The sequence below is a fragment of the Musa acuminata genome, chromosome BXJ3-5 (assembly GCF_036884655.1).
Source record: "Musa acuminata AAA Group cultivar baxijiao chromosome BXJ3-5, Cavendish_Baxijiao_AAA, whole genome shotgun sequence".
Lineage (NCBI taxonomy): Eukaryota > Viridiplantae > Streptophyta > Magnoliopsida > Zingiberales > Musaceae > Musa > Musa acuminata.
This window is the reverse complement of record NC_088353.1, coordinates 40,390,032-40,417,999: the sequence shown is the minus strand read 5'-3', so window position 1 is coordinate 40,417,999 and position 27,968 is coordinate 40,390,032. Positions and strand designations below refer to the sequence as shown.

The 27,968-nt window shown below is 36.6% G+C and overlaps 4 protein-coding genes across 6 annotated transcripts; 2 read left to right on the top strand and 2 right to left on the bottom strand.

The window, feature by feature from the left end:
- Position 1: 1 nt before the first annotated feature.
- On the bottom strand, positions 2–9,957 carry LOC135637564 (calcium/calmodulin-regulated receptor-like kinase 2). 2 transcript variants are annotated; one of them, XM_065150147.1, is made up of 8 exons: positions 9,822–9,957; positions 8,689–9,042; positions 7,721–7,874; positions 5,015–5,141; positions 3,757–3,842; positions 3,603–3,674; positions 1,148–1,351; positions 2–602 (listed from the first exon to the last, which is right to left on the bottom strand). In XM_065150147.1, the coding sequence occupies exons 2-8, from the start codon at positions 8,994–8,996 to the stop codon at positions 282–284; spliced, it is 1,272 nt and encodes a 423-aa protein (XP_065006219.1). In that variant the 5' UTR covers positions 8,997–9,042; positions 9,822–9,957; the 3' UTR covers positions 2–281. The 2 variants fall into 2 exon arrangements, with proteins under 2 accessions (XP_065006219.1, XP_065006220.1); XM_065150148.1 differs by lacking the exon at positions 3,603–3,674 and having other exon boundaries at positions 71–602.
- A 7,595-nt stretch (positions 9,958–17,552) lies between these two features.
- Positions 17,553–18,673, bottom strand: LOC135638428 (transcription factor MYB80-like). The gene is made up of 3 exons (XM_065151542.1): positions 18,541–18,673; positions 18,339–18,468; positions 17,553–18,261 (listed from the first exon to the last, which is right to left on the bottom strand). The coding sequence occupies exons 1-3, from the start codon at positions 18,671–18,673 to the stop codon at positions 17,553–17,555; spliced, it is 972 nt and encodes a 323-aa protein (XP_065007614.1).
- A 550-nt stretch (positions 18,674–19,223) lies between these two features.
- Positions 19,224–24,104, top strand: LOC135639053 (ubiquitin-conjugating enzyme E2-17 kDa-like). 2 transcript variants are annotated; one of them, XM_065152786.1, is made up of 5 exons: positions 19,224–19,375; positions 19,598–19,694; positions 20,330–20,457; positions 21,799–21,903; positions 23,659–24,104. In XM_065152786.1, the coding sequence occupies exons 2-5, from the start codon at positions 19,625–19,627 to the stop codon at positions 23,800–23,802; spliced, it is 447 nt and encodes a 148-aa protein (XP_065008858.1). In that variant the 5' UTR covers positions 19,224–19,375; positions 19,598–19,624; the 3' UTR covers positions 23,803–24,104. The 2 variants fall into 2 exon arrangements, with proteins under 2 accessions (XP_065008858.1, XP_065008859.1); XM_065152787.1 differs by having other exon boundaries at positions 19,289–19,349.
- A 747-nt stretch (positions 24,105–24,851) lies between these two features.
- LOC135637596 (uncharacterized) lies at positions 24,852–26,313 on the top strand. The gene is made up of 3 exons (XM_065150221.1): positions 24,852–25,129; positions 25,303–25,377; positions 25,451–26,313. Exon 3 carries the CDS (start codon positions 25,486–25,488, stop codon positions 26,167–26,169), a length of 684 nt encoding a protein of 227 aa, XP_065006293.1. The 5' UTR covers positions 24,852–25,129; positions 25,303–25,377; positions 25,451–25,485; the 3' UTR covers positions 26,170–26,313.
- The last annotated feature ends 1,655 nt before the right edge of the window (positions 26,314–27,968 follow it).

Here is a 27,968-nt window from a genome sequence, read left to right as displayed (position 1 = left end):
GTATCCAGAATTATATGAACTCTCTACTGATATATGAGTATTATCAATAGGATTGTTTAACAGTACACCAGCAAGAAAGAATATGTATGAACTGATAAATGCAAGAGGCCATTATGTACAAGTTGAAACTCTTAATCTAGGATTCTGTCAATCCACATGCATCCCTGTCAAATACCACCATCAAGATTCGACTTCGATTAACATAGTAATGGAAAGCCAAGCAGTAGCCTCACAGGGAGCAAATGACTAATGTGTAAATCCCTGAGATCTAACTTGATATTTCATACTTTCAGGGACATGTGGCTTCTCAAACTGGTCACGTTACTCAGCTCCACCTGTTGGCTCTCAATCCTCCTCATGATTCTAGATGCATCATCACTTCCTGAAGAAGGTAAGGTGTCGCTGTTAATTAAACGCCGCTGTCTTATACTTGAAATAGCCAGAGTAAGATCGGCAATCGAGGGGCGCCTTCTTGGTGTCTTGTGTAAGCACTTGTAAGCAATGTCAGCTAGAAGCCTCACTTCCTCCGGGTTGCTCCTACCAACAAGTTTCTTATCAACTATCTCTTGCCAGTCAGCTTTGCCATCCTCACCTATCACTGCCTGGAAGCAACAACATATGGCAGTCCGTGAAAAATATAGTGTTGGGTCAGTGTATTTGTCACTTAGCAGCATTTATGTAGTCCTTAAAAACAAATGTTCTAACAAACTTGATGCAGTATCAAACCTGGATACAAGTGGCACTTCCTTAGATTGGCAAACTAGATTAAAGCAAGTATTCTAACTCTGCTAAAATTCATTGTTGGGCATAACTGGAGTTCTAATAGTGAGTAAAATCTCACATTTTAGTTACTCCAAAATTTGAAAGTACAGAAACTATGCAACATAATAGTGTTGGAATCCCTGTAATTATTTTATAGTTTAGTTATCAGATGAATGTGGCTTCTTCTACCGTGTACATACTACTTAATAACCTTTAACCAATGATCAGTAAATGTAAAAAAGAATGCAAATTTTCTTCTACCATGTATAGATTACCAATTAATTTTCTTTCAGTCTATGGAATGTTTCCCACTGAAGTTAGAGATAAGGTTATGTTTCTTTTCATTAAAACAATTAAATCTATGGTTAGCAGAGAAAGAACTTACAAGATTTATATAATCCATTAGACCTTGCTGTGGGTTTATTGCTGTTATTAGTTCAAACAATATAATCCCAAAACTGTATATATCACTCTTCTTTGTGAATTTGCTTGTTGACATATAGTCTGGATCCATATAACCATATGTACCCTTGAGGCCTGACTTTCTGTCGTCAAATGTCTCCTCCTTGGACAACCCAAAGTCAGCAACCTGCACGGATAATTGGCATGAAAATTAATTATGAAAGAATTACATGATGTAGGCAGCAAATAAAATTACAAGACCAACTAAATTCTGAAACATCCAAGTCAGTTCTTGCAAATCACTATCTGCATATGCATCTCCAACGGTAAAAAGATTTCTGGCACGTGTAGACAGATTGACAACTAGCAGTTCCGTAATAAGCATGGGTTCTAGTTTCAACAAGAAATTTATCAATATATGCAAGGTTCGTCGTACCGTACCATACCGGCATTTTGACCCGGGCTCAGTATGGTATGGTACCGATGTATCGAGCGGTACATCAGGGCATACCGAGCGGTACACCTTGGTGTACCGAACAATTTTATATTTTCATACTGTAGCAGTGCTATAGTATAGTACTGTAGTACTATAGCAATACTACAGTATAATACTGTAGAACTGTTGTGGTACCGGATGGTCTACGTACCGGTAATTTGTCGGACCGGTATGTACCGCCCGTACCGGACGGTATGCTTCGGTATGACAGACCTGATATGAGCTTGTGCTTCAGAAACAGGAAAGCACTCTCTCTTTAACAAAATATCAGCTAATATATTCTCATTTAATTAAAGACAACTGACTAAAATTCCTGTTAGTAAAATCCACTCAATCTATATGCAGGACCGCATGTGCATGGCCACATGTACTGTTCCCTGTGCATGTTCAATCATACAATTTGTTGTGTTCATTGGCAAAGCCCATCAGAACCCAGAATCTTTTCATTCTCTCTGCTTCAAACAGATAGAACACGGACAAATCCTTATTTCCTCCACTCAGACATTCATCCACTCTAAAGGCCTTTTCCATTTCCTCTCATTACCAGGTTCTTGGCCTCCATTTGTAAACAAATACTATATGCTACGGTTGCTAACTAGATGTTTTATTTGGAAAGATCGACCTGTCAAGTATTACTAAAGAGATCTGGGAATATGGTGACTTACTCAGCAAATGGAGAAAGTATAATCAGAACAGACAATTCTAACTTGCAACTTGTATGTGCAGAATCATAGACTTAGCATTCATTAAATCATGCTTATTTATCAATTTTATTTATTAACATGTTATTCCAGCACTGTACAGAATATCTTTTTTACTTCATTCTGTACTTCTCAAATGTATTGTAACTTCAAATTAGAAGTGTGACCCTGGATAATTATGTCGACTATGACTTATCCAGAATACATACCTAAGATCTAGTAGATCATTTTTTTGCAAAGCAGAAAAAGAATCAATTAAGATTTCAAAATCTACAAAATGACCTGTGAATAAATTTAAAAGAGGTTAAGTGCAACTACATTGACATGATTTTGCTACGAAGCTCTGCAAGATTGATGATCATAATGTAGCAAAGGGACCACTTTAGAAGAAGTTAACCTCACAAGTCTTTGTGTTTGGATCACATGTTGCATGCAGGAAGATGGTTGCTTTCCATAATTACCATTAGCGTCTTTACCAATAGGCCTCTGATGAGGTAGAGAAAACACAAAAATGTCTTGTGAACTTCTATTAACAGAGTGAAGCAAACCATTCCTATAAGGTCATGGACTCATGGTTAGAATTCGTTTATGAATGCATATGAAGTGGTTGTTTGGAATAGTATCAGAATACTAAAATTTCCGCAGATCTCCTCTGACTCAGTAGTGCTGATCAACAATCAAGACATGAAAAGTAATAGGTTCAAAAGTTAGAACAAGTTCGGCTAAAGCATTGATGATTTGCCAACACAAATACAAAATATAAAAGGAAAATGAGGTGCAAGATTCTTCAATGTGAAAAACATGAGAGGAGATAACAATGATAAATGATAGAAAAAGAAACCAAGGAAGGCATCAGCAAACACTGAACAATTCAATGAATTAAGTTGTCAAATGACTATAAAATTTACCATTGTTAAAGAAAATTAAGTCTGTAAGTTCTCATAATTTGATTCTTTATAAGATTATACCATGATGATAAGAAAATCTTAAGTTTCTTCCAAGGGTGTCTCTTGAGCTCAGATACATGGGTAACATAATTCTTGACAGGACAAAAATTATGGAAATAATTATATCCATATTTATAATATGGAAATAAGTCTTCAAAAGCAAATATTATATTGAATTGATACCATAAAGGATTAACAAATGGCCAAACACTTGTTACTGGTACTTCATTGTCATCATAACAAGAAAATTATATAAAAAAATGGAAATTGCAATGCACATGCAAGTTGACTCACCTTGGCCCTCATTGATTTATCTAAGAGTATGTTAGCAGATTTTAGATCTCGATGTATGACAGGAGGGATTGCCTGTTCAAAAATTATTGTATAATTAACTGGCCCTAGAGGGTGGTTAACAATTTACAATATGAAAATAAGATATATAACATACCCCTTCATGAAGATATTCTATTCCATGTGAAACATCAGAGGCAATTTGCAGTCTCTCTTCCCAGCTCAAAATTCTTGGATTATCACCTAAGAACATTCATGATGGTAAGTGTTCAGTTGCAGTTGAACAAAGAAAAAGAAAAGAAACAAAGTGATATCCAAATTATTCACAAATTTTGAAATGCAAGGAAATTGCTGATCATTTGGGAGAAAAACACCACGGTTCGAACATCTAAAACTAAACAATTGATCAAATATTTGGATTAAACAATCCTAAGTTGCTATAACTAGACACTAATGCATCAAAATTTATGCAAGATTTGAGATTTTCAGTTCAAGGTCCAGCATCATCATGGACTGAAACAGGATAAAACTGACAGAAGACGTTTCATGATATTCATAACTTCTTGTACTAGTTTATAATTTTCGGTTTTGATGAACTTCTAGTGAGTTTGTGAAGAACACACATGCAACAACTAACATAAAGGCCAAGAGAAACATACACAGAGTCAAACTCCATCATGGACAATTAATTTTGTAAAAAATTTAGCATGCCAATATGCCTTTATGTGTTTTGTTTGTTTGGTAGCAATTGCAGAATTTTACACTCTACATTGATAACAGAACATAAGATTCATGATTTTTATGCAATTTCTGACTTTTAGTGTTTATCGAGTTTGTGTGCTAGAAAAAATTTCTAGACTTTCCGTATAATCAGATAATCATCTGCAATGTCCAGAATATCAGAGCTTGTCCTGTAAAGTTATTGTTGGCATAATTAGTTATGATTGAACAGAGTGCTTGTTTTGTAGATTACTTTAATCACAATGAGATCAATTACTTGTGTGACTCATTAGCATGAGATGTTTGAGAAGCACTTAGGTATTCTATGACATAGAAACTTACTCATATATGGAACTGCATGTGTATGTGATGCATAAAACAATTAGGCTTTGTTGTTAGAAACCAATAAACTACAAAAAGCTCTATTGTAGACATTTGGTTAATATTTCAATTATTGTGATAGAATCATGATAATTGATTGATTAACAAAGAAATGATGTTTTACGGTTGTAAGATAATTCTAAAATTTGTTTAGTCACATGTTAACTAATCAATTATCATATTTCAGAAATTCGATGATGATTGTAGTTAGATATCGTAGAAACATCCAGAGTATACTTCATATGTATACTAGTATGGCATGCAACTCGGGTGATGCTGGCTTTGCATAGCCGAATAGAAAATTTTGAACTTACTATATAAGAAGCTTGCTAAGTTCCCATTAGTCATGAACTCATAAATGAGCATGCGTTGGCTTTTATCTACACAATACCCAACCAAATTCACAAGATTCCTGTGGTGCAACCTGCTAAGCAAAAGTACCTAGACAAGTGAAAGATAACAAAAGAATATTAAAATTTCACATTTGCTCGTACACAGTTTTTCAGTAGAGAAAATGGTACATAAACAATACTGATGCATCTTCGGAACCAAACTAAGGATTATATTCCCTCCACAACCCCATTTTGGTCAGTGGCCTGGGACATGGCGGCAGCACGGTATGAAACATTAACTTGCCAGTTCTCTATCTTTTTTGTCTTGCTGAAAGAGATTCAACATTCATTTTGTTTTTTGGGACTTTATTTCTCCAATGACATACAGTAAGGTAGCACCCCCTTGCCATTATAATTCAGATATTTGAATGAAGCATTCACTTCTCAGCAATGATTCAATCAGAACTTTTCTTGTTTTTATTAAGATATGTTTTAGAAAATAACAATTGCAGGCATATTTTCCATCTATCTCATGGTAAATGGGTTTATTTTTTGTATAGCCTCTAATAAAAAAAAGTATCATAGCCAGAAATTTGAGGACTTTAGATCACAGCAGCCACTGATTCTTGATTCTTGATTCTGTGCTTGAGAAATGGAATGACTAGGATTTGACTGGTTCTACAAAAATAAGCAGTTGATAAATTACATTGATTGAATAAAAGATATATTCATATGTAACTGGCCAAAGGCAAAATACTACTTAGAAGGTTGGATGAATGAAATGTTATGAATCAATCAAACAATGGACTTTTCAGGCAGATAGATACGTGACTATGAATATGACACTATTATCTCAAATTTCACACAACGCATGAGAGACATGATGAACAGAGAAGTCTAGTTCTCTAGCACAAGCTTTTTCATTAATATCTAATGGTTCAAGTTAGTTTCCAAGACTATATAGTTCATCTTCCTTGAAAACAAAAACCCTGTTCATCAATAAGAAAAAGCTAGGTTAGTATTAATCTTAATATGTCAAACAACATTTCAAAACTTCTTTATTTTATAAATTTGGTCCATGGATAATTTAAATTTAGGGCTGAGCCTTGTGGGTTTAGTTTGGACACTAGTCATTAGACTGAATCAGATAAAAGTATTGGGATTTTCGGTTAATTTGCATCATATAGACAATGTTATCATCTAGTATGAAGTTTTGGATAAATTTCAGGCTCATCTAAGGTATGTTTTAGTTAAAACCAGGGTTTTTAATTTCGAATGATACTGCCCGTACCGGGCGATACGTACCGATCCACAAGCAGACTGGTACACGAACCACTCGCCATCGGGTGGTACCGTCGATTGGGACTGTTTTCGCCCCGTTACCATCCGAAATCAATCGATGACGATCGATTTCGACCGTCGTTGCCCGCTACCGGGTGGTATTAGCCGAGGGAGAAGAAGAGGGAAAAGAAAAGGGAGAAGAAAAAGGAGAACCTGGAGATCCGGCACCGCTCTCCCTCGACGATCCCGATCCATCATCGCTCTCCCTCGCCGGACGTTGCAGATGAGATGTCACCTCCTCGTTTGAGGTGACGAGGCCTCGACATTATCAGCGACTTCTCCTAATCCACGCAGGGAGAAGAAGCCTCGGCGTGGGGAGAAGAAACCTCGGCGACGTCGCTGAGGCTTCAAGGTTTTCTTCTCCCCACGCGGGGAGAAGAAACAACGTAACATCGCCCCTTTTTTATTTTTTAACTTTTATATATATATATATATATATATATATACACCAAGCGGTACGCTAGAGCAAGGTTCGCCGTACCGTACCATACCGGCATTTCGACCCGGGCTCGGTACGGTACGGTACGGTACCGGTGTACCGGGCGGTACATCAGGGCGTACCGAGCGGTATACCCTGGTGTACCGAACAATTTTATACTTTTTCATCCTGTAGCAATGCTACAGTATAATACTGTAGCACTGTAGCGGTACCGGGCAGTCCGCGTACTGGTAACCTGTCGGACCGGTACGTACCGCCCGGTACGGGCTGTACGCTTCGGTATGACAGACCTTGCGCTAGAGCATACTGCTCGATATACTTGTATCGTATCGTACCGAGCTGAACTACATACCTTGATTAAAACCACTATAATTCACACATAGAATACATGTCCATCAAGTGCATGTTCTTCAAAATAGCTTTCTTCTTGAAATCTTGAATTTCAAAGCAAACTTCATGTTCTTATTCAGCAAGTGCGATTTTATCTAACTAAGTCAAGCTTAAACCAAGTTTATGGAAGTTTCAACTTTTAATAGCCAGCTAATTAACAATATGAATGAAAGGTAGAAGCATGCATTTCTAAAGACTGAAGGTATACTTGTATCGTACCGTACCATACCAAGCTGAATTCGAAACTCTGGTACGGTACGAAACTACAAACCTAGATTAAAACCACTAGAATTCACACGTAGAATACATGTCCATCAAGTGCATGTTCTTCAAAATAGCTTTCTTCCTGAAATCTTGAATTTCAAAGAAAACTTCATGTACTGATTCAGCAAGTGGGATTTTATCAGACCAAGTCAAGCTTAAACCAAGTTTATGGAAGTTTCAACTTTTAATAGCCAGCTAATTAACAATCTGAACAAAAGGTAGAAGCATGCATGTCTAAAGACTGAACAGAATACCTCTGTTTGGAACTCCTTTTCTCCTTGGCTTGAATTACTTGAAAGCACCTTAACAGCTACCAATTCACCTGTAGGCATTGCAGCTTTATATACTGGGCCAAAAGATCCCTGCCCTAACACTGTCGTAAAGTTCTTTGTGGCTTTCTGGATGTCCCTGGATAACACATTTTAAGATATCATCAAGTCAAATTACTAAATACCATTGCTTAAACATGAATATATTTTATATACTAGGTAATCCTATCTTATCAAAAGAAAATGACATGTAAAGAGTGGAACATTTAGTATGCAAATAATGTCACATTTAATATATTTAAGAAAAACTTTTTGTTAGAATTATGATCTTTCAAACATGAGCACTAAATTAAGCTAAGGTTCTCCAATATCCAAAATCTATTCACAAGCTGAGATGTATTAAAATATCAGCCACAATCTGAATCATGACAGAACTATGTGCTTGATCAGGAAGATGAGTGTATTCTTGGTTCACTCAACAAAGTATTTATCTAACATATTTTGTCCACTATCTTAATATCTCATCTAATTTCATATGCAGTATTTTTTGGTTAACATAGAAAAGAATACTCCCAACTATGTAGAGATATTTTGTCCACTACCTTAATATCTCATATAATCTATATGCAGTATTCTTTTGTTAACATAGAAAAGAATACTCTAACCTCTTGTTAACATGACCATCTAGAGATATTCTTAATTATGTAGTACAACTATATCTCATGTGCATGATATATAATAGAGTTCATCAAATATTAGTCAATCCAACGTTGTCAAAGAATTCACAGGAAGCAAAATGTTAGTAGATTCTATGTTGAGATTATACTCTTGAACAAAAGATGCACACAGAAAATAAAAGGAATGTCTGTGAGTAATTAATAGCTTAGGCTCTAGCATAAGTAATCATAGCTAAAGATAATAATTAAATTTAAGAAGACCAATAGAAGACATACTTGTATGAATATCTTGGAATTCCTGAGAGAGATGCAAAAAGGTCTTTAGTGTTAGCATTCCTCTTTGCCATGTATTGGAAGCCAGAATTAGTCCCAGAACCAGAGAGTGTTGCACTTGAATCAATGCTGGTGTTAACTCCATTTACACGTATGGGAACAGATGCTATGCTGAGGTCTCTTGATTGGTGCTGGCCATAAGAACGTTTTTTATAGAGCCTTATAACAATCAATGCACCACATCCGATCAAAATCCCAACTGCAATCCCAACTGAGACCCCTATAATGATTTTATAAGTCTGATTCCCCATTGTTCACGACCTTCTGAATCTTAGAGGAAGATAACATTTTGAATTCCTACACAGCATAGAATATCAAGTTTTGTATCAAAACAAATAAGCTTATTTCAACTACGTTTGTATATTCAATGCTTATGAATTACATAACAAATATATAACGAAGTAAATTGTCCACAATGGTGTCAAGGAAAAGTTTTTTGGCATGTTGTTTCACTGCAAACTTGTAAAGAGATTATAAGCTTGCAGCACTGTGAAGTAAGGCATCGTTGCGATGGTGAGCATATAGCCGATGCGATTGCACGAATTATCATATTTGAACTTTGCCACATCCAAACAGGATTACTTTGGCTAATCTTCATTCACTAACTTTTCAGTGCTTAAAAAAAGGTAACTTCAAGCCAAAGCCAAGAGATTGTTCTTGATTTATGAAGAAGAGAAGGAGAAGAATCTCAACCGGGGTCGATCACATGATCACAAAGCTCAAAGCCAAAGAACGGTCAACCAAAACGAGAGGAAAAGAAAAGCCATGAACCAATTCAACAAAATCCAACCGAATCAAATGAAAACCCATTCCACTTTGATTTTTCCGCAAGAGAATTGCAAGTATTCCGAACTCGGCATCACCAAAGAAAAGAATTTTCCGTTGGGGTTTTTATCTTCCATCTCCAAAACCAGAAGTAAACCAATAAAATCAAGAATCCAACACATGAGCACAATAAGAGAAAGAAAAAAAATCGAACTTTTTCTTCCTGGAGGAAGAAAACGTCAAGAGAACTCGACCACTGGAATCAAAGATGGCAGGGCAAAACCTCAATCAGCTCAGCTGCGAACACATACCTCTCGACGCAAAGGGAAAGCAATCGGTTCCCACTTTGAAGTCTTCGGTAGACTACACTCGTTCTTATTCGCATCAATTTGGCGAAGAACGAGCGAAATGGACTCGCACAGAGGGAGACCGCGAGGTCAAAAAGAGGAGGCGAGCGTGGGAAGACAACCTCAAGATGCGATCGCAGTTGTATAGCTTCTGTCTAGGTAAAGGCAGCAACCAGATGAAGGAGTCTTCCTATTGGTGTCAACGGAGAAACATCCGCATGGGACCGGATAGGAGGGCCAATCATAACACGAGCTTTTAGACGGGCTGTAACAGTTGAGCCAAAGTCGGATCGAAGGCCTTCTACACGCCGATAGCTGCTCTTTTGGGATTATAGATGGGTACAGGATACTAAAATGTGGATCGAGGAATATTAGAAACGACCCCTGGAGTCCACCATTTAACCGGGTTGACTGCGTCTACGCCTCTGTCCGAGAGCTCATTAATCCTTCTTCTTGTTTGATTCTTGTGTTTATGTATTCTTCATACTTCTACAAATCTCCAATCCTGATGCTGAAACATTCTTGAATAAGATGCTTAGATTTGTCCTGCTACAACACTGTTGAACTCAGCGGAAGAAGTCTTACCTTGTCATATTCCTCACCCTTCATGATCAACAAGAGGAAGCAAATTACTTCAGCAACACATACAATGAACAATGAGTGGTTAGAAGCAAAGAAGACTTGGTCTTATAGGACTGACAAGTTTTCTTTCTCCTCCATCACAACTGTGGGGAGTATAGTTTGGTTGGCAGATGTAATCAAACAAAAACACTGCTTCTGAAGTTTCTGCTTCTTATTCCCTCAGCTTTCTTGTTCTAAAGATATATTCCTCCCATCATTCTACATAAACTGAAAGGTTCTTATTATAATCAATAGTAGGAGGGGATGTTTGCCCATCAAGTTCATCTTAATGTTATATTGATTTTGATCAAAAGTTCAACAGAGAAATGAAGTGAATTAGGTAGTTTCTTGCATGATTGAGTTAATTCCATACCTAAACAAAAAGTATAAACAATCTAATATAATACAATGAAAACCCAATCCATTACTTTGTGGTGACCAACCATGCAGAATACCTGCAAGCTGCTGAATAAAGAAACAGAGGCTGTTAATATTACACCCTCTTAATCATCTTTCAGTTCAATGATGATAGGATTAAATGGATTTTCATGAGTGCCTCAAATTCAATCAGTTCTAGTTGTTTTACTAGAACAGCTAGATTGCTAGCATTAGGTATTCTCACTATCAAGATTAGCTGGAGATTTGGGATCATTGGTTCTAAGAAGGCCTTCAGTAAGTTGATGCATGATGGAAGACACTTCAGCTGTGAACAGCATTCTCTTATGTTTGTTTTTTTGTCTCCTTTATTTTAGTCGTATTTCGATGAGTTATTGATCTCGTATTATCGTCGAAAAAGAAAATTTGTATATATGAATATTGCTTTTGATTAGCCAGTTTTGTCACTACAAATTAAGAGAGGAAACCTTCTTTCTGCATCAAAAGAGAGATGTAGCATTTTAAAAGCATCTTCAACTTCAAGATCATAGTAGAAGATTTTGTACAAGCTTCAAGTTAGAAGAGACTAATTATGATTGCTATATCCATTATAGGTTGATAAGGTCTCTTTGGAGACATCCGACGAAATTGAAACAATATAGAGAATATTAGCATGAACAAATTAAGAAATGATCCAAATTATAGGTTGATAAGAATAAACTATTACAAAGTCATATACATAACTAAGCAAAAAGAATCAACTATTACTACAAGATTCTTGTTTGGTAATCTTTTTTTGCAGCATGTTGAACATTTCAGTGACTGCATTTAGTTTTCTGGTTTTAGATTTCTGGAGTAGCCCATCTGAAGTCCTTTTCTCATGGTTTTAACAGTGATTATTGGTCTTTAATCCTGTCTCAGGAAACAGAGGCATCACCTGAAGTTAGAGGAACAAGAAACCAGCATGATTGTATAAATTATAATACAAAGTTTTTCTAATGTTCTCATGATTTTCTACACTGCAGTAAACAAAAATACATTGTGTTAAAAATACTGTATGTCAGTTGCTTAGTAACCAAACATATTCAACATTTTTCAAGTTGCAAACTATTCATTTATCTCTCAATTTAGTTTGTGTGATAATTTGCATTTGTGTTTGCACACACACTTGTCATGCATTTTTGGTGTTGAGTCTATCAGCATCTTAGCTTGTCTATCCTGTTTCAAGAAATCCAAGAACTTTAAATGGAACAAGGATGCCCTACATCCTAATCTATGATCAGTGTAGCTAAAGCCATATAATCCAATTATATTTCAGCTACAAGATAGAGCATTCATCCAATTAGAGTATTCTAATTTTATCTATTGAGGCAAAGAAAGATATATATTGCCTTCACCTTGTAAATCTGAGAAATAATACTAAAATAATTTCTGATTAAATAAAGATATATTTATATATAAATTAAAATAAAAAGTTTAGATGAGAAATCCAAAGATGTGGAAGCTCAAAGAGTTGCTTAAATTTATATAAATACATGTAAATAATTTTGGATCAACATTACTTTTTAATTTTTTATAAAATTTTAAAGATGAGAGTAAAAAAGTTGAGAGAAAAGCGTCTGAGTGCTAATGTCAGACTAAAGTCAAAGGAGAATTTGAGTTTTTTTCCCTTTAAGTTTCAACAATCCATCACAAAATCTCAAATTTACTTTAAATAAATAACTAAATAAATAAAATTATTTTAAAAATAATTATTGTTAGTGTATCTACTGTATAAACAATAATATCTCTTTTCAAATACTTAACCTCATTTAATGAAGTAAGCATTCATATAAAGTGAGACTAAAGTCCCTAATCAGTAAAGAAGAATTTGAGTTTTTTCCCATCAAATTTCAATAATTCATTAAAAAAACTCATATTTACTGTATAGTCAGTATCTTTCGAAAGACTTAACCTCATTTAATAAAATAAACATTCAACTAAAGGAAATGAAATGAACAGGTTTTAAATTATATTCCTTTGACCTAGATTTTAGTCAACTCAAACATAGTATAGAGTATGTCTTCATGGTTGCACTAATAACCATACATAAGTATCTTGTTTATTCATGAGAGATTTTAATGATTACTCATATCCCTAACCATAATCATCTACGGATTCTTTTACGTGGGAGAGCCTCTACTACAAATGTGTGTAGAGTTACATCTAGTAAAATATACCGTTTAAGATCTCTTTCACAGTTAGACTTTTCTTATACCTTTACATAAGAGCACTAATCACCATAAAGACGAAGTTAGAGATAAACTCTGTATCTATATGCACTAAGGTGCTAATCATTTTACTCCTTAGTCAACCGATTAACTCATTATTATCCCATTGAACCTCCTTCAAGAGATCTTGTATTACAAGGATTGGATTTTCATCGTTAGAAAACTCATTTTAGATAAAGACTCATCCCCCTTATTTAAGCTTTTTGTATGATAGTCGACTAGATTACTATCAGTTTTAACATAAAATATAAAAATAATAAGATGTGAATCTAACTATCTAACAGTTTTTTATCTAATCTTTATGTGTCAACTTATTTTAGTATTAATTATTTTTTTATAAAAAATATTATAGTTTTATAATCACAATGAATAGATATAGGAGGTATAGGGTTTCAGATCATTGAAAGATTAAAAATTAGATTCTTATATCATTCTACTTCAATATAAGTTGTGTCAAGTACTACAAGCTCACTTCCATAGTACTTCTGACAATAATAATTTATTTAATTAATTATTAAGATTTAGTACTTTCACTACAAAGGAATACATATCCTACAAAGTTTGGATATAACATAAAAAAAAATTAGGTCTATTCCTATTTGATAGATAGAGAAGAGATCATTTGGATCATAAGGAGCTAAAAATATCTAATTTGGATCATTTGGATCATAAGATAGTTAGAATATCTAATTTTTTAAATTAATTTTTAAATATAATAAGATTGAGATAATGATATAGAATTAGAAAATTTTTAGATTTTCATTCTTAAGATGATTAGACCTTTCATATCTAAGTAGTGAGATAAAAATGATTCAATCTCCAAGATCAAATCTATATCTAAAGCCAAAAAAATAAGATATCATCAATATAAAGATAGAGAAGATATATTTATTTCCTATCCTTTTATAATAAAGACACTTATCATATTCATTGATTTAAAATTCAAAAGATTGAATTATAGAATTAAATTTTTGATGCCACTACCTAGGTGTTTGGTTGAGTTGAGTCAGTATAGGGATTAGATCATCTTGCATAATTTTTTCTTTTTATCAAAATATGACAAATCCTTCGGTTCATATATATCTGTTCTTCTAGCTCTTATGTAGAAAGATAGTCTTTGCATCCATTTAGTGAACAAAAAGTTTGGAAACAAAAATAAGTATGACTCAGGTGATAGTAATTCATGATACAAGTACACAAGTGTTAAAATAATCAATGTAAGATTTCTACCAAAAACCCAGAGCAATAAATCTAGTCTTATATTTTATTTAATTATACTATCGATCTTAATCTTCTTCTTGAAAATCTACTTGCAATATAGGGATTTAGATCTATGAGATAAATTAGCGAGAATTCAAGTATAATTACTAATTATGGATTTTTATTTTACTATTAATAGTCTCTTTCTCGAAAGAAACATTAAAAAAAGCAAATAGCTTTTAGAAATAAACTTATTATATCTTTTAGCATATAATAGATAAAATCATCACCTTTGAGTTCTTTTCAATCTAACCTCTGTTGTTTCTTTTAGGTTCAATGTTAGATTTTATATGAGTTGAAAAAGATAAATTTTTTTTAAAAAAATAACGATATATTTCTAGATTCAGATTTCAAGTATTTCAGAATTTGTTATAAGAAATATACAAGTATTGCTATGGAGAATCATACAAAGACAACCTCAATTGTTAAGTAATATTAGCTTTACAACTGAACACCCTCAATTGTTAGCTAAACACTTAGGTTCTGACAAACTAATATTAGCTAAACACCCTCACGTTTAAAAGTAACTTAGCCTTGATTTGTAACTCTTTCAAAGTTCATAAGCATTTACCTCTTTATCATGTTAAGTATATAACAAGTAGATAAGAGTATTCTTCCATAAGTTTTGGAGAACTTATGAACTAAGGATTAAGGCATTAGCTATATCTAAAATAATCTTATTATTTCTTTCAACTACATATTAAGATGAATAGAGAGCAGTGACTTCCTGAATTATATAATGATATTTACAAAATTTGCTAAGTTTATTAGAATATTATTCATCTTTATTAATTGAAAGAGCGATTACAAAAGGTTTTTAGATACAAAACCTTTCCCTATATACAATATCTCCCTAGGAGATTTGCTTCCAAAGCTATTATATATCCTAACTAGACTAGGAAAGATCCACTAGTTAGGTTCCATTCTCTCCTAGTTACTCTTCTTCCACTTAAGATCTAATAAGAGAAATATCATTCTTGATTAGCACAAACATAAATGTTTGCACTAGAATCTAGCCACTAGTCAAAATCATGATAGATTAGATTCATAATTGGGAGAAAAAAATAAAATTTGATAGTTCAACCTTCATCACATTAACTTGAGATTTAGGCTTAAATGAATCATTCTTTATGAAAATCACATTTTCCTTCTTTTCATAGAAGAATAAGATGATTGTCTTGGGCATAAACTTACTAGAAGCCATCTTTTTCTAGCTTCTTAGGAGTGCTTGAGGTTTTGAAATTAGTTAGATTTAGGATTAAGGTTAGAATTTGGATTAAGATATAAGAATCTTGGTTTAAACCCTTTAGCCTTTAGTTTAAAAATTTTACCCTTAGGAATAAAATTATGACCTTAGTTCTATTAGAATTTTTATTATTTTGAAAATAGTTTTGGAATTTAGTCATTTTGACTTTACCTTGTATTTGATTTTCTTGAACTTTCCTTTGTCAATATTGATCTTTTATTCTAATAGTTTAAATAATAAACTCAAGAGTTTGAATGATTTAAGATTTTATAATATTTTAATCAAATTTGCACCGAAGTTTATTTGAATAGATAGGAGATCTGATATAATTAAGAAAAGATAGTTTTAGTTCTATGAATTTGATCATTGATGGGTTAATGATCGATCATTTTAAAATTGTTAAAATCAGAAATAGTGAAGCTATGGATATCTTTAGAATATCTAAGAAATGCATCTTCTAAATCTTGTCATATTTCCTTAATAATTTTTTATTTTCTATAAATTTCATAAAGTTCATCTAAAAGATAGTTAAGGATTCTAAATCTATAGAGATGTTCAATTTCTTCAGAAAATTATATATATATATATATATATATATATATATATATATATATATATATATATATATAGAGAGAGAGAGAGAGAGAGAGAGAGAGAGAGAGAGAGAGAGAGAGAGGAGTGAATACTGTGCAAAGTAGCATAAGTTTTTTTTATAAAATAAAATTGATGTGTCCATACTAAAGGAATACTGTTAAAGTTATTTTTTCTTTAATATAAATCCAAAAATATAAACTAAAAGTATAACGCAAATTATCAATTTTTTACAGCTACATAAATGATGAAATAACATGCAACCACTATAACAATAATGATATTGTTTTTTACATATTAATACAATGATAAAATAATCATTAAACAACTATAACAATAATGGAATAACACTTATGAAATGTTTGTTTCACAATGCTAATCCAGTAGTTAAATTAAATCATATTATATAACAAATAATCAAACACTTACACAAGGATTAACATGAATAAATATTTTTTTTTAATTTTCGGGTTAACAACCTATTTAGTTCAAAGGAAGAATATGCTTTGAATGTTAGAGCAATAATACTAAAATAACTTTTATTTAAATAAAAAAAGGTTAAAATATGTAAAAAATTAAAATAGAAAGCATAGAAGAGGAACCTAAAGGCGTACAAGCATTATCATAAGCATATTCCCCGATCTCGAGTAAGTGTTGTCGAGAATTTACCTAAGATACAATCGTGATGATTATTCTATGAGTACGATCACGAAGAATATAAAGATATTCTAAACCAATTATGAAAGAAAAATAAAACGGCATGCTCAAAAAGAGTTGACTCGTTAATCCCAAAAAATACATATAAATTAATTTAAATCAACTCTAAATCTTAAATTTTTTGATAAAACTTATATTTCCCTAAGAAAGTTGAGAAATTTAGGTTTTTTTCCCTAAGAAGAAGGAAGAAGAAAGAAAGGACCAAAACATAAGCATTATATTTCCTTTTATTCTTTTATCTCTGGAAAGAGAATGATTGATAGACTGACAAAGGCAAGTTTCTCCATTCTTTAACTTAAACTGTTTAAGTATGTTTATCTCTGAGCTACGGATTCCTCTCTGCCTAATAATATTAGTTTCTTAATCACAGATAGTATAATGTGCAATCTGATCCATTGTCATCAGAAGCCAAAATATAGTCCTGTCAGCCTCAGTTTCGTTTAAGAAGTTGATGAAGCACATGAAATGTATCAGCAGTGCTACAACTTAGATGCTCTACTTGTTGAATTGTGTTTCCCATCAACATTATCAACAAGAATGCAGTTAACTTGTTCTCTCTTGGCATTATTACTTCTCCTATGGTGGCTTCTGTGTAGTTAGTATCTTCTTTCTTCTTCACACGATAGGATGAATCATCAGATCATCAGGTAAATCCCACAGGACGCACTCCGAGGTGAACATACCGGCAGCACTGACTTTGTTTTCGGCCTTTCCACCCTCGGCCTCCTCTCCGTTGTCATCCTCAACCTTGTCATGCAATCCGCCACCACGTCGCGCGGCCGCGCCGCCCGTGCATGTGCTCTGGCTCCACGCTGATCCTTCCCCTTCGTTGCCATATGAAGGACCGTCGTATCGGAACCCTTCGTTCAACGTCGGGTACGTCTCTTCCAACCCGGCAAGGCCATCGGACGACTCACCCGCAGAAGCCATCATGGTCCAGACCTTGTCCGCGTCGGGGTCGTGCATGATGGCCTTGGACAGCCCGAGCTTGATCTTCTCTATGGTCTCTTCCTTGCCACCGCCGGTGCTCTCTGGAGTGTAAGCGTTGCCTGTGACTGCGGGCGGCGCCGAGGCGAAGTCGGTGCGCTTCTTGGTGAGCAGGTGGAGCATCTCGTCCTTGAAGCAGCCAAGGGCGGCCTCCGCAAGGTGCGCCACCTGGGGCGGCGCCAGGGTGGTGGCGATCTCCGCCATGAGATGGGAGAACGGCTTATGTGTCACGGGATCGATTCCCATCCCCGACAGCTTCTTCTTCAGCTTGGTGTTCCAGTGGTTCTTCACATCGTTGTCGGTGCGCCCGGGCAGCTGGCCTGCTATCAGCGACCACCTGATCACATCAGCCACAAACCTCTCCGTCATCGGCTCAAAACATGCAATCATCCGCGGGTGGTATCGCAATCTTGCCTGTTTCCCACGACGGCATGGAGCTTGACGATGGTCTGCTCCTCGGCCTCAGAGAACTCTCCGTGCTTGAGGTCCGGGCGAAGGTAGTTCGTCCACCGCAGCCGGCAGCTCTTCCCACATCGCTGCAACCCTGCGAGTTCAGTTCAGCAAACATCACATCCAGAGATCAGCAACACTTCCACCACAGCACATACAACACTACCAGCGTTCTTGGGGATGAGTCGCCAATTTCGTGTGCCATGCTGGGCGATGTAAGAGGCGAGCTTGTTGTCTTCTTCCAGCGTCCACTGGCCCCTCTTCACGTTCTCCCTCTCACAACATGGAATCCTACCCATCTTCTCTCCTATCGTTTAGGATGCACTTCAAGCAATTGCAGGTTGATCCAACGCTATTTATGCTGGTTTACGTGAGCAACGGGTTCACGTGTGGGTGCATGAAGGCCTGAGACGCATGACCTGTATAAAGAATTCAACGCCCGCTGTGCGCGTGAGCACCGGAGCAGGTTGCTCACCCGCAAGACGCCTGGTCAAATCCCTCCCTCGCGTTGACTTCTAAAGCTGCATGACCAACAATAGTTGGCTGGCTTTTGATGTGTTTGATCGATCACGACAATCACAGTGAATGTGCATCAGATTGATTCGATGACCCTTCTCAAGAACTTCTAACGATTTTTTGTTAGCTCGTAATCTTATCCTCTGTGATCTGAAGTGCATCGCAAAAGATATGTCGGTAGGGTTTTATATTTAAGTGTCTCTTACTAATTTACCCTCTCGTATGGCCTTCCGGCCGCACAGACGTCGGACGGTCAGGATGGAACGATCAAACCTCATAGACGTCAAATCCGATGTTTCCTCTTCCTTTTTTTGATTGGCGGATTAAAAGAGCGGAGAAAAATATTAAACGGAAACTATTAAATTAGACTCCATGGCATTAAATAGGGCAGGGCGTCTCCATTGATGTGTAGTTGCGTGAGAGAAACCCTAGGTTTTGGATCCCCTTTTCCGTTCTGTGGTCCGAAGCCCTATCCATTTTCTTTGGTTTGGCTCCTATGTTCTCCTTGATTTTGTTGATCGTATTCTAGGGTTTATTTATCGGGATTTTTCTTGGACTTGTTTATCGAGATTTTGTTGATGCGGTTTCCAGATGTTTTTTGTCTCATAGAGAATCGAATTTTTTTGGTTTTCTTCACTCGATTACATATATTTCGCGGTTACGGCGGCGGATTCGTTGTTGATTGTAGTTCTTGTTCGTTGCTACAGGAATCGTCTTAGTTTGATCGAACACTGATGGGTTCGAAGAGGATCATGAAGGAGTTGAAGGACTTGGAGAAGGATCCTCCTGCATCTTGCAGTGCAGGTTAGTTTCTTGTTGTGCCGCTCGGGATGCAATTGACTCCCAAGAGTTTTCTTATTAGTACTTTTTAGCAAAATCTACTCTTTGTTGTTAGTTGCTCTTCTGTGGCAATTCTACTTATTTGAGATCATTATGATTAATAAAATTAAAATATTATTCATGCTTCGTTTTTAAAAGTTCTCTTTATTTTTTGAACTGTGTTAAAGAAATATGAGTTTTTCTTGATGAATAGATCAGGGATGAAAGTTTATTAGTTAATGGTATCTACCATCAGGCATCGGTCCGCATATTTATCACTTTAAATATACATATTTGTCTCCAAATTTCCTGAGCTGTTATGCAAACTTTTGAACTCAGTTTTTGTGAATTGTAATGTGATAATATATTTCATGTTAAGCTATTGCCCAAGGCAAATCAAAGCCAGTAACTTCAGTACTTGGGGTTCCAAAATTTGTATGTAGAACTAATAAGGCCCTATTCCATTCTATTCCATCTCCCGCTTGTGTTTTCTTGATGTTCATACACAATTGCTGCTTAGGAACATTGGACATGATGGCTATCTTTTAGCTAAGTATTTGTTTATGTTGGTTGTCATGAACTATCCTTGTTTCTTGTTTTTTATTTCTTCAATTCTACAGGACCTGTGGCTGAGGATATATTCCACTGGCAGGCAACCATTATGGGACCTACTGATAGCCCATTTGCAGGTGGTATATTTCTTGTGAATATTCATTTTCCACCTGACTACCCATTCAAGCCACCCAAGGTACTTACTTTGCTTGCCAACATTGTTTGTGCATTTGCATGATTTTTCTCTGCAATTATGTTATGCTTGAAGCCATGTTTTATTTTCATAATGGTTGTTACTTTTGGACTTTATTAAAGAGTAAAAGTAGTGTATTTCATTTGGAAGGTCACTGATATTTTTATGTGATCATCATGTGGCTTTTCAACTAAAAGGCAAATTCTACAAGATAATGTAAAAGGATAATATGCTTTATTGATAGATTCTAAAATTTATGGTTAAATTTTAGAGAGTGAGTTTTTGTGATCTTCAAATCCCCCTTGCTCTAAAAGATTTCACAGATTAAAGTGTTGAACAATTAGCAACATACAAAAAAGTTTCATTGAGAATTGAGATAAGAATGTTGGGATGAACATGTGGGTTCACTTGAAGGTATAGTGTAAGATATATCTTTATTAGCACACAGCTAAGTATACCTTCAATAGGGGATAAAACGAGAAAAACATTTAGCATTATATGGACAAGTATAAAGGAGACTAGTAGTTTCCCTTGTTAGATGAGGCCTATTGATTAGGATTTGTGGTGTGAGGCAAGCTAAATAAAGAGACTAAGAAAATTTTGTTAGTTACAACAAAAATACGCTTAATTGCTCTTAGTTTAACTACTGGTATTGTTTTACATTTTGTTAGTACAACGGGGATTCTTTGATTCCGAGCACCCATAAAGGTTGTCCTCCGTTAATCGCTGTATTTTAGGTGAGTTACTAGACCCAGGTCATATTGGGCTATTTACGACCTACTAAGTAATAGGCCTGCTGAAAGCCCAGAAGCGAAATGGGCCTAAGCTCACTAACGATTAAACCAATATGCTTCGATATTGTTGATTGGCTGTCATAACAATTATTCTCACCCTTTGGCTGATATTGACTAATTCAGAATGAGTCTTTGTTTTGTATTTGGCTCAGGACATAAGTTTCATTTCTCAACCCAATGAAAGAGGTGGTTTTGGTATATCCTCAGAATTTGAACAATCCTGGTTGGTGTTGGCTGTTTTCTGACCTTTCTTGGAATGGCTCCTATATGAATGATTTTGCAAAGGGTGAAGTAAATATGGAAAGCTATAATGCACCAATATGTGTGTTGCACAAATTCTAATTAAGAAATGATTTACCATTCTCCATGACTGCCCAAGTAGTAGTTCTATATGTTAATCATATCATGTCATGATAACGAGGCTGGCCACCATGGCACCATGGGAAATGTGATTGTGAGGCATCTATATTGAATGAAGTCTAGTGTCTTTGTGGTAGTAATGCACATGTCATGCCTTGATATATTTATTTGGTTGTACAATAATTTTCAGGTCTCATTTCGCACCAAAGTTTATCATCCAAATATCAACAATAATGGAAGCATCTGCCTTGACATCTTAAAGGAGCAGTGGAGTCCTGCTCTGACAATATCCAAGGTGAATGTAATTGATCATGCTTTGAATTTCCCAGTTCATTAATTTCTTTTAGTGCCTTTTTTAGTGCATTAAAGGACCAGTGGAGTCCTTCTCTGGCAATATCCAAGGTGAATGTACTTGACAATATACTTTAACGCACCAAATATTTAGTACAAGGTGAATGTACCAGTGATTTCGATAGGCGCTCGGGCGCTCGCCTAGGCACTCAGGCGAGGCGAGACGAGGCTCGAGCGCCTCACTTCATTTCTAGGCAGTGCGCTTCAAACAGGCGTCGCCTGGGCGCTCACTCGAGCCCAAGCGTCGGGCTCTTCAAGCGAGCACCTGGGTTAAACCAGGCGACCGAACCAGCGTTTTAGGTTTGGTTCGGTCTTCAATGTTTTAGTTGGTTCAATCGAACCAACTAAAGCATCGATATCAGCCTTCCTCTCGTGACTTCTCAACCCTAACCTTGCTCGCCGCTCTCGCTCTCGTTGTCGCTGCTACTGCTGCCACTGTCGTCGCTCGCTGCTATCGTTGCCACTATCGTCGTTTGCCGCTCTCATTGCTACTGCTACCGCTACCACTATCATCGCTTGTCGCTCTCGCTCCTGCTACTCATTGCTCACTGCTACCACTGCCATTGTTGTCGCTCATCGTTGCCGCTACGGCTTCTCTCAGTCAGAAGCCTCAATCTTCCTTACTCACACTCATCTCACTTCGTATACTATTCAGTATATTAACAGTATACTACTAACCGTATACTAGTAACAGTATTTTTATTTATTAGATTAATAATGTATTATTTTGATTTTAATACTGTTAATTTTTATTTATTTGAAATTATTGTTATTGTTTTGAATTTTGAGACTTTTTTTAATGTGATATTGTAATTTTATAATATTTTTTAAATTTAATATCATTTTTTATTTAAATAATTATATTTATTAATTATATTATATATTTTTATATTTTAGCATCTTGCTTTGCTCGGGTGAGCGCCTAACGCCTCGGACGTTTTTGGGCCTTGGCGCCTAACGTTTTTTAAATCATTGGAATGTACTTTAACACATCAAATATTTAGTGCGCCAATTATCAACAGTAACGGAAGCATCTGCCTTGACATCTTAAAGGATCAGTGGAGTCCTGCTTTGACAATATCCAAGGTGAATGTACTTGACAATATACAATATTCATTAATTTCTTTTAGTGCCTTTTTTCAGATATTGTGGCCTCTTAAAGAATTATATACTTATTCTACTTGATCATGCTTCGAATTTCCCAGTTCATTAATGAATGGAGAATGTACTTGGCCTTGAACTAATTCAATGGTGAAGACATGGTAACTATGGACTTCTACATGCATTATAAAATGTTTTTGTTTATTCATAATATGACCTATGCATAACATATAGGTGTGCATTTGTAGATATGACATGAAATATATTGACTAATTAGAACAGATTGCAACTAAGCTTGATTTCAACCATGAACATGTGTTGTTAAGCCACGGACAGTTCTATCCTACTTGCCTAGTAGGATGAGGTTGACTGGGGTATCAGTTAAAGACCGAGGTAATAATGCTTTCACACTGTTTAGAATGGAGAAGGCAGCCAGCCGTAAGGATGCATTATGTCACATTCGGAAGTTATTATTATCTTTGAGTAATATAATATACTAGATCTGGTTCTGCATTGTTTATGTAGGGTGGCTATAACTTAGTAAAATAAGTATGATTCATGTTGATCTTATAGATACATGTTGCACAATGTTCTGCAGGTGCTGCTATCCATTAGTTCACTTCTGACGGACCCAAACCCTGATGATCCATTGGTGCCGGAAATTGCTCACATGTACAAGACCGATCGTGTCAAGTATGAGGCGACCGCCCGATCTTGGACCCAGAAATATGCCATGGGATAAAATCATTCAGCTGAAAACAAGGGTTGCTAGTTAGTAGTATTATGATTAAGCTGGCCTTGTTTCTCTTGTTGACATATATATGGGAAACTTTGCTTAGCGACTATCTGGGAATGAAGTCTGGGAATGAAGTCGGACTCCATTCCACGTATATTTCGGCACTGTGTTTGACTTAATATTAGGGTTGATCTCAGTTCAAAACTCAAGCTGAGTTCATTTATTATTTTGTACATGTTTGAGCTTTGTTCGAGTTTGACTCATCATAAATCAAACCTTTTGGGTTCCTTGTGGAGCCAGGTTTTGTAGTCTTATTTTTCAGTAGGGTATTCAACATCTGAGTAATAATTTTCATAGTTGTTCATGCATGAATGAGCTACTTTACTTTCAAGATCTACCAACAAGCTCACTAATGAATCAGCTCATATTGACCTTTTCGGTAAGGATTTTAAACATTGTTTTTAATGCTGAATCTAAATTTTTGGATTTGATCAGATGAAAAAAAAAAAAAAACAACAATGATCTCATCCAATACCTTCTCTAAATACATGTAAAATTTTGTAAATATCAATACGTTTCAGATAATTAAAAAAAATACTCTGAAAAATTCTAAGAGATTGGCAATTCCTTGTTTAGAATCTCTACCAACGACAGCATCATCCTTTTCTTAGAGAAGCCAAGAATCTCCCTTTTAGCTCTTGAAGCTCCACCATAAACGTACTACTACAACAGAGTTGCTTGTTCCATTTCACTCATTTGAGACCACAGTAGAGGTCAAAGTCAACATAGCGTTAACCTGAGCCTAATGGCATGCATGAGTTATATTATCTTTATTTATGGACATGCTTTGCAGAGAGCTAAACGTATGTAGAGACGAGATGGAGTAGGTTAGTCCGAAGGATTACGATTTATTATTATATACATTGTGCGTCTCTCTCATCATCATCATCATCATCATCATCATTCATTAGTTAAAGGAGGGAGGACGAACAATATATGGATACACATCTCATTGGCAAATTGAGATCCTCTCATTAATGGAAGCTCAAATCTCTCCCGTTGCTTCTTTCCATCCGACGGACCACGTTTCCCTTTGCCCGCCGACTCGGTTTCTTTCTCTCTCCGCATCCTCGATAACAACTACACCAAACGCGAAACCAACGCACGGAGAAGAGCGTTGCGGATTCCACCCCTTCTCTTCCCTCTTCCGTCTTCTCCTTCCAGTCTCGCCACTGTCTCCAGCTCTGGTTTGGGATATCCGCCGCCTGTTAGGAGCGCAGGGAGTTGCCGGCTGCGTGGGGTTACTCCTCCAGAGTCCAGCTCTGTCGATCGGGTTTGCCCACCTGTTTCACTTGATCTCTGTTTCTATCCTCATCTATCAGATCTCTTTCTCTTTCCCCAACGAAAGGAATAAAAAATCTCGTCTTTGGACTGAATCTACTATGAAGTTGGCTCCTTGGAGCTCTGCTGAGCTCGCCATCTGGTCTTCTGTTTGCGTGATGTTAGGGTAGATGATCTCGTGCCAAAGGCGTCTCCTTTTTCTTTAGTTTGATCTGCTACAGATCAAGCCTTCCTCAGCTGGTGGGTTGCTCCTCTTTTCTCTGATCGTCTTTGTGAATCTTTTTAGATCTTTCATGATGAAGCTTGGTTTCAGATTTCTGGGAACTGATAGGCAGAGAGGAGGCAGAGATGGGAGCTGATCATCTCAGTGAGGTTGGAAGCTGCTACGGGATTGAGGATGTTGCATTGGAAGAAGAAACGCCATCCGGTAGCAACGGCTTGCGTACTCGACACAAGTGTCCGGAGACGGGCAAGGCCAAGCAACCACCGGTTCAGGAGGCGGTGCCTCCTGGTCCGGGGGCTGAGCTTGTCGCAGACCGACACGCCAATATCAAATCCGAGATTTGCCCTCTCGACGACGATCACAGATCTGTATCGAAGGACAGCGAGGGGTTCGGCAGCTCCAAACGAAAGCATGCAAGCAAAGGCGGATCGGGGATCCCTACATGCCCGGAGTGCGGGAAGACGTTTGCTTCAGATAAGGCACTTTTTGGCCACTTGCGGTGCCACCCGGAGAGAGATTACAGGGGAGCTAATCCGCCACCGGGCTCACTGAAGCAGCCGAAGCCGGACGCCGGTCCTTCTGCCGCGAGAGATCTGCCTGCGAAAAAGTGGCATACGACCGCAAGAAGAGGTCGACAAGGGACGGCCAGCGGCGGCGGCGACGCCGAAGATCTTTTAGAGTCTGCTGCCATGACCATATTGCGTATGGCACATGCAGAGCACCGGGGTCGGGCCGCAATCACTGCTGAGGAGGAAGGAAGTCAGACGAAACAACTTCAGCTCACTCAGCAACGGAAGCATCTGCCTTGACATCCTGTAGGAGCGGTGGAGTCCTGCTCTGACAATATCCAAGGTGAATGTACTTGACAATATACTTTAACGCACCAAATATCAACAGTAACAGTAACGGAACCATTTGATATCTTAAAGGTCAATGTACTTCAACGAACCAAATATTTAGTAGTAGGTGAATGTATCCGTGATTTCTCGGGCGCTCATCTAGGTGAGACGAGGTCCAAGTGCCTCATTTCGTTTTCAAGCGGTGTGCTTCAAAGAGGTATCGCTTGGGTGCTTGCCTGAGCCTAGGTATCGGGCGCTTCGGGTGAACGATTGGGTTAAACCAAGCGATCAAACCAACGTTTTAGGTTTGGTTCGGTCTCTGGTGCTTTAGTTAGTTCAATCGAACCAACTAAAGCATCGATATCAGCCTTCCTCTCGCAACTTCCCAACCCAAACCCTGCTCGCTGCTACCGTTGGTTTTATCACCGCTCCTGCTCCCGCTCCCACTATCACTGCTCACTACTACCGTTGCCACTATCGTCGCTCTTGCTGCCGCTGCTCGCTTCTACCGCTACCACTATTGTCGGTTCTGCTTCCGCTGTCGCTGCTCGCTGCTACCGTTGTCGTTGCTACTGTCGTTGCTCGTCGCTCTCGCTGCTGCTCACTGCTATTGCTATCACTGCCACTGTCATCACTCGTCGCTCTTGCTCCCATTTCTCGTTGCTACCACTGCCACTATCGTTGCTCGCTACTCCCATTGTCGTTGCTCGTTGCTACCATTATCGCTACTCCCGGTCAGCAACCTCAATCTTCCTCTTACTCACACTCTTCTCACTTCTTTAGTATATTAATAGTATACTCGTAACTATGTATTAATAATCATATTTTTATTTATTAGATTAATAATATATTATTTTGATTTTAATATTATTAATTTTTATTTATTTGAAATTATTGTTATTGTTTTGAATTTTAAGACTTTTTTGTTAATTTGATATTATAATTTTACAAGATTTTCTTAATTTAATATTATATTTATTTTAAATAATTATATTTATTAATTATATTTTATATTTTTATATTTTAGCATCTTGTTTTATCACAGAAGCATTGACATTCTAAAGGACTAGCGGAGTCTTGCTCAGAGAATATCTATGGTGAATGTACTTGATAATATACAATGTTCATTAATTTCTCTTGGTGCCTTTTTTTTTTCCGATATTGCGGCCTCTTGAAGAATTATATACTTGTTCAACTTCTCATGCTTCGAATTTTCCAGTTCATTAATGAATGGAGAATGTACTTGGCCTTGAACTAACTAATTCAATGGTGAAGACATGGTAGCTATGGACTTCTTCATGCATTATAAAATGTTTTTGTTTATTCATAATATGACCTATGCATAGCATATCGGTGTGCATTTGTAGATATGACATAGAAATATATTGACTAATTAGAACAGATTGCATCTAAGCTTGATTTCAACCATGAACATGTGTTGTTAAGCCACGGACAGTTCTATCCTACTTGCGTAGTAGGATGAGGTTGACTGCGGTATCAATTAAAGACCAACTGAGGTAATAATGCTTTCATACTGTTTAGAATGGAGAAGGCAGCCAGCCGTAAGGATGCATTCTATCACATTCGGAAGGAGATCTTTGAGTAATATAATTTACTAGATCTGGTTCAGCATTGTTTATGTAGGGTGGCTATAACTTAGTAAAATAAGTATGATTCCACAATTTATTCTACTTGGTGCTTTGATGGGGTAAACTTTTCTGTTGATCTTGTAGATACATGTTGCACAATGTTCAGCAGGTGCTGCTATC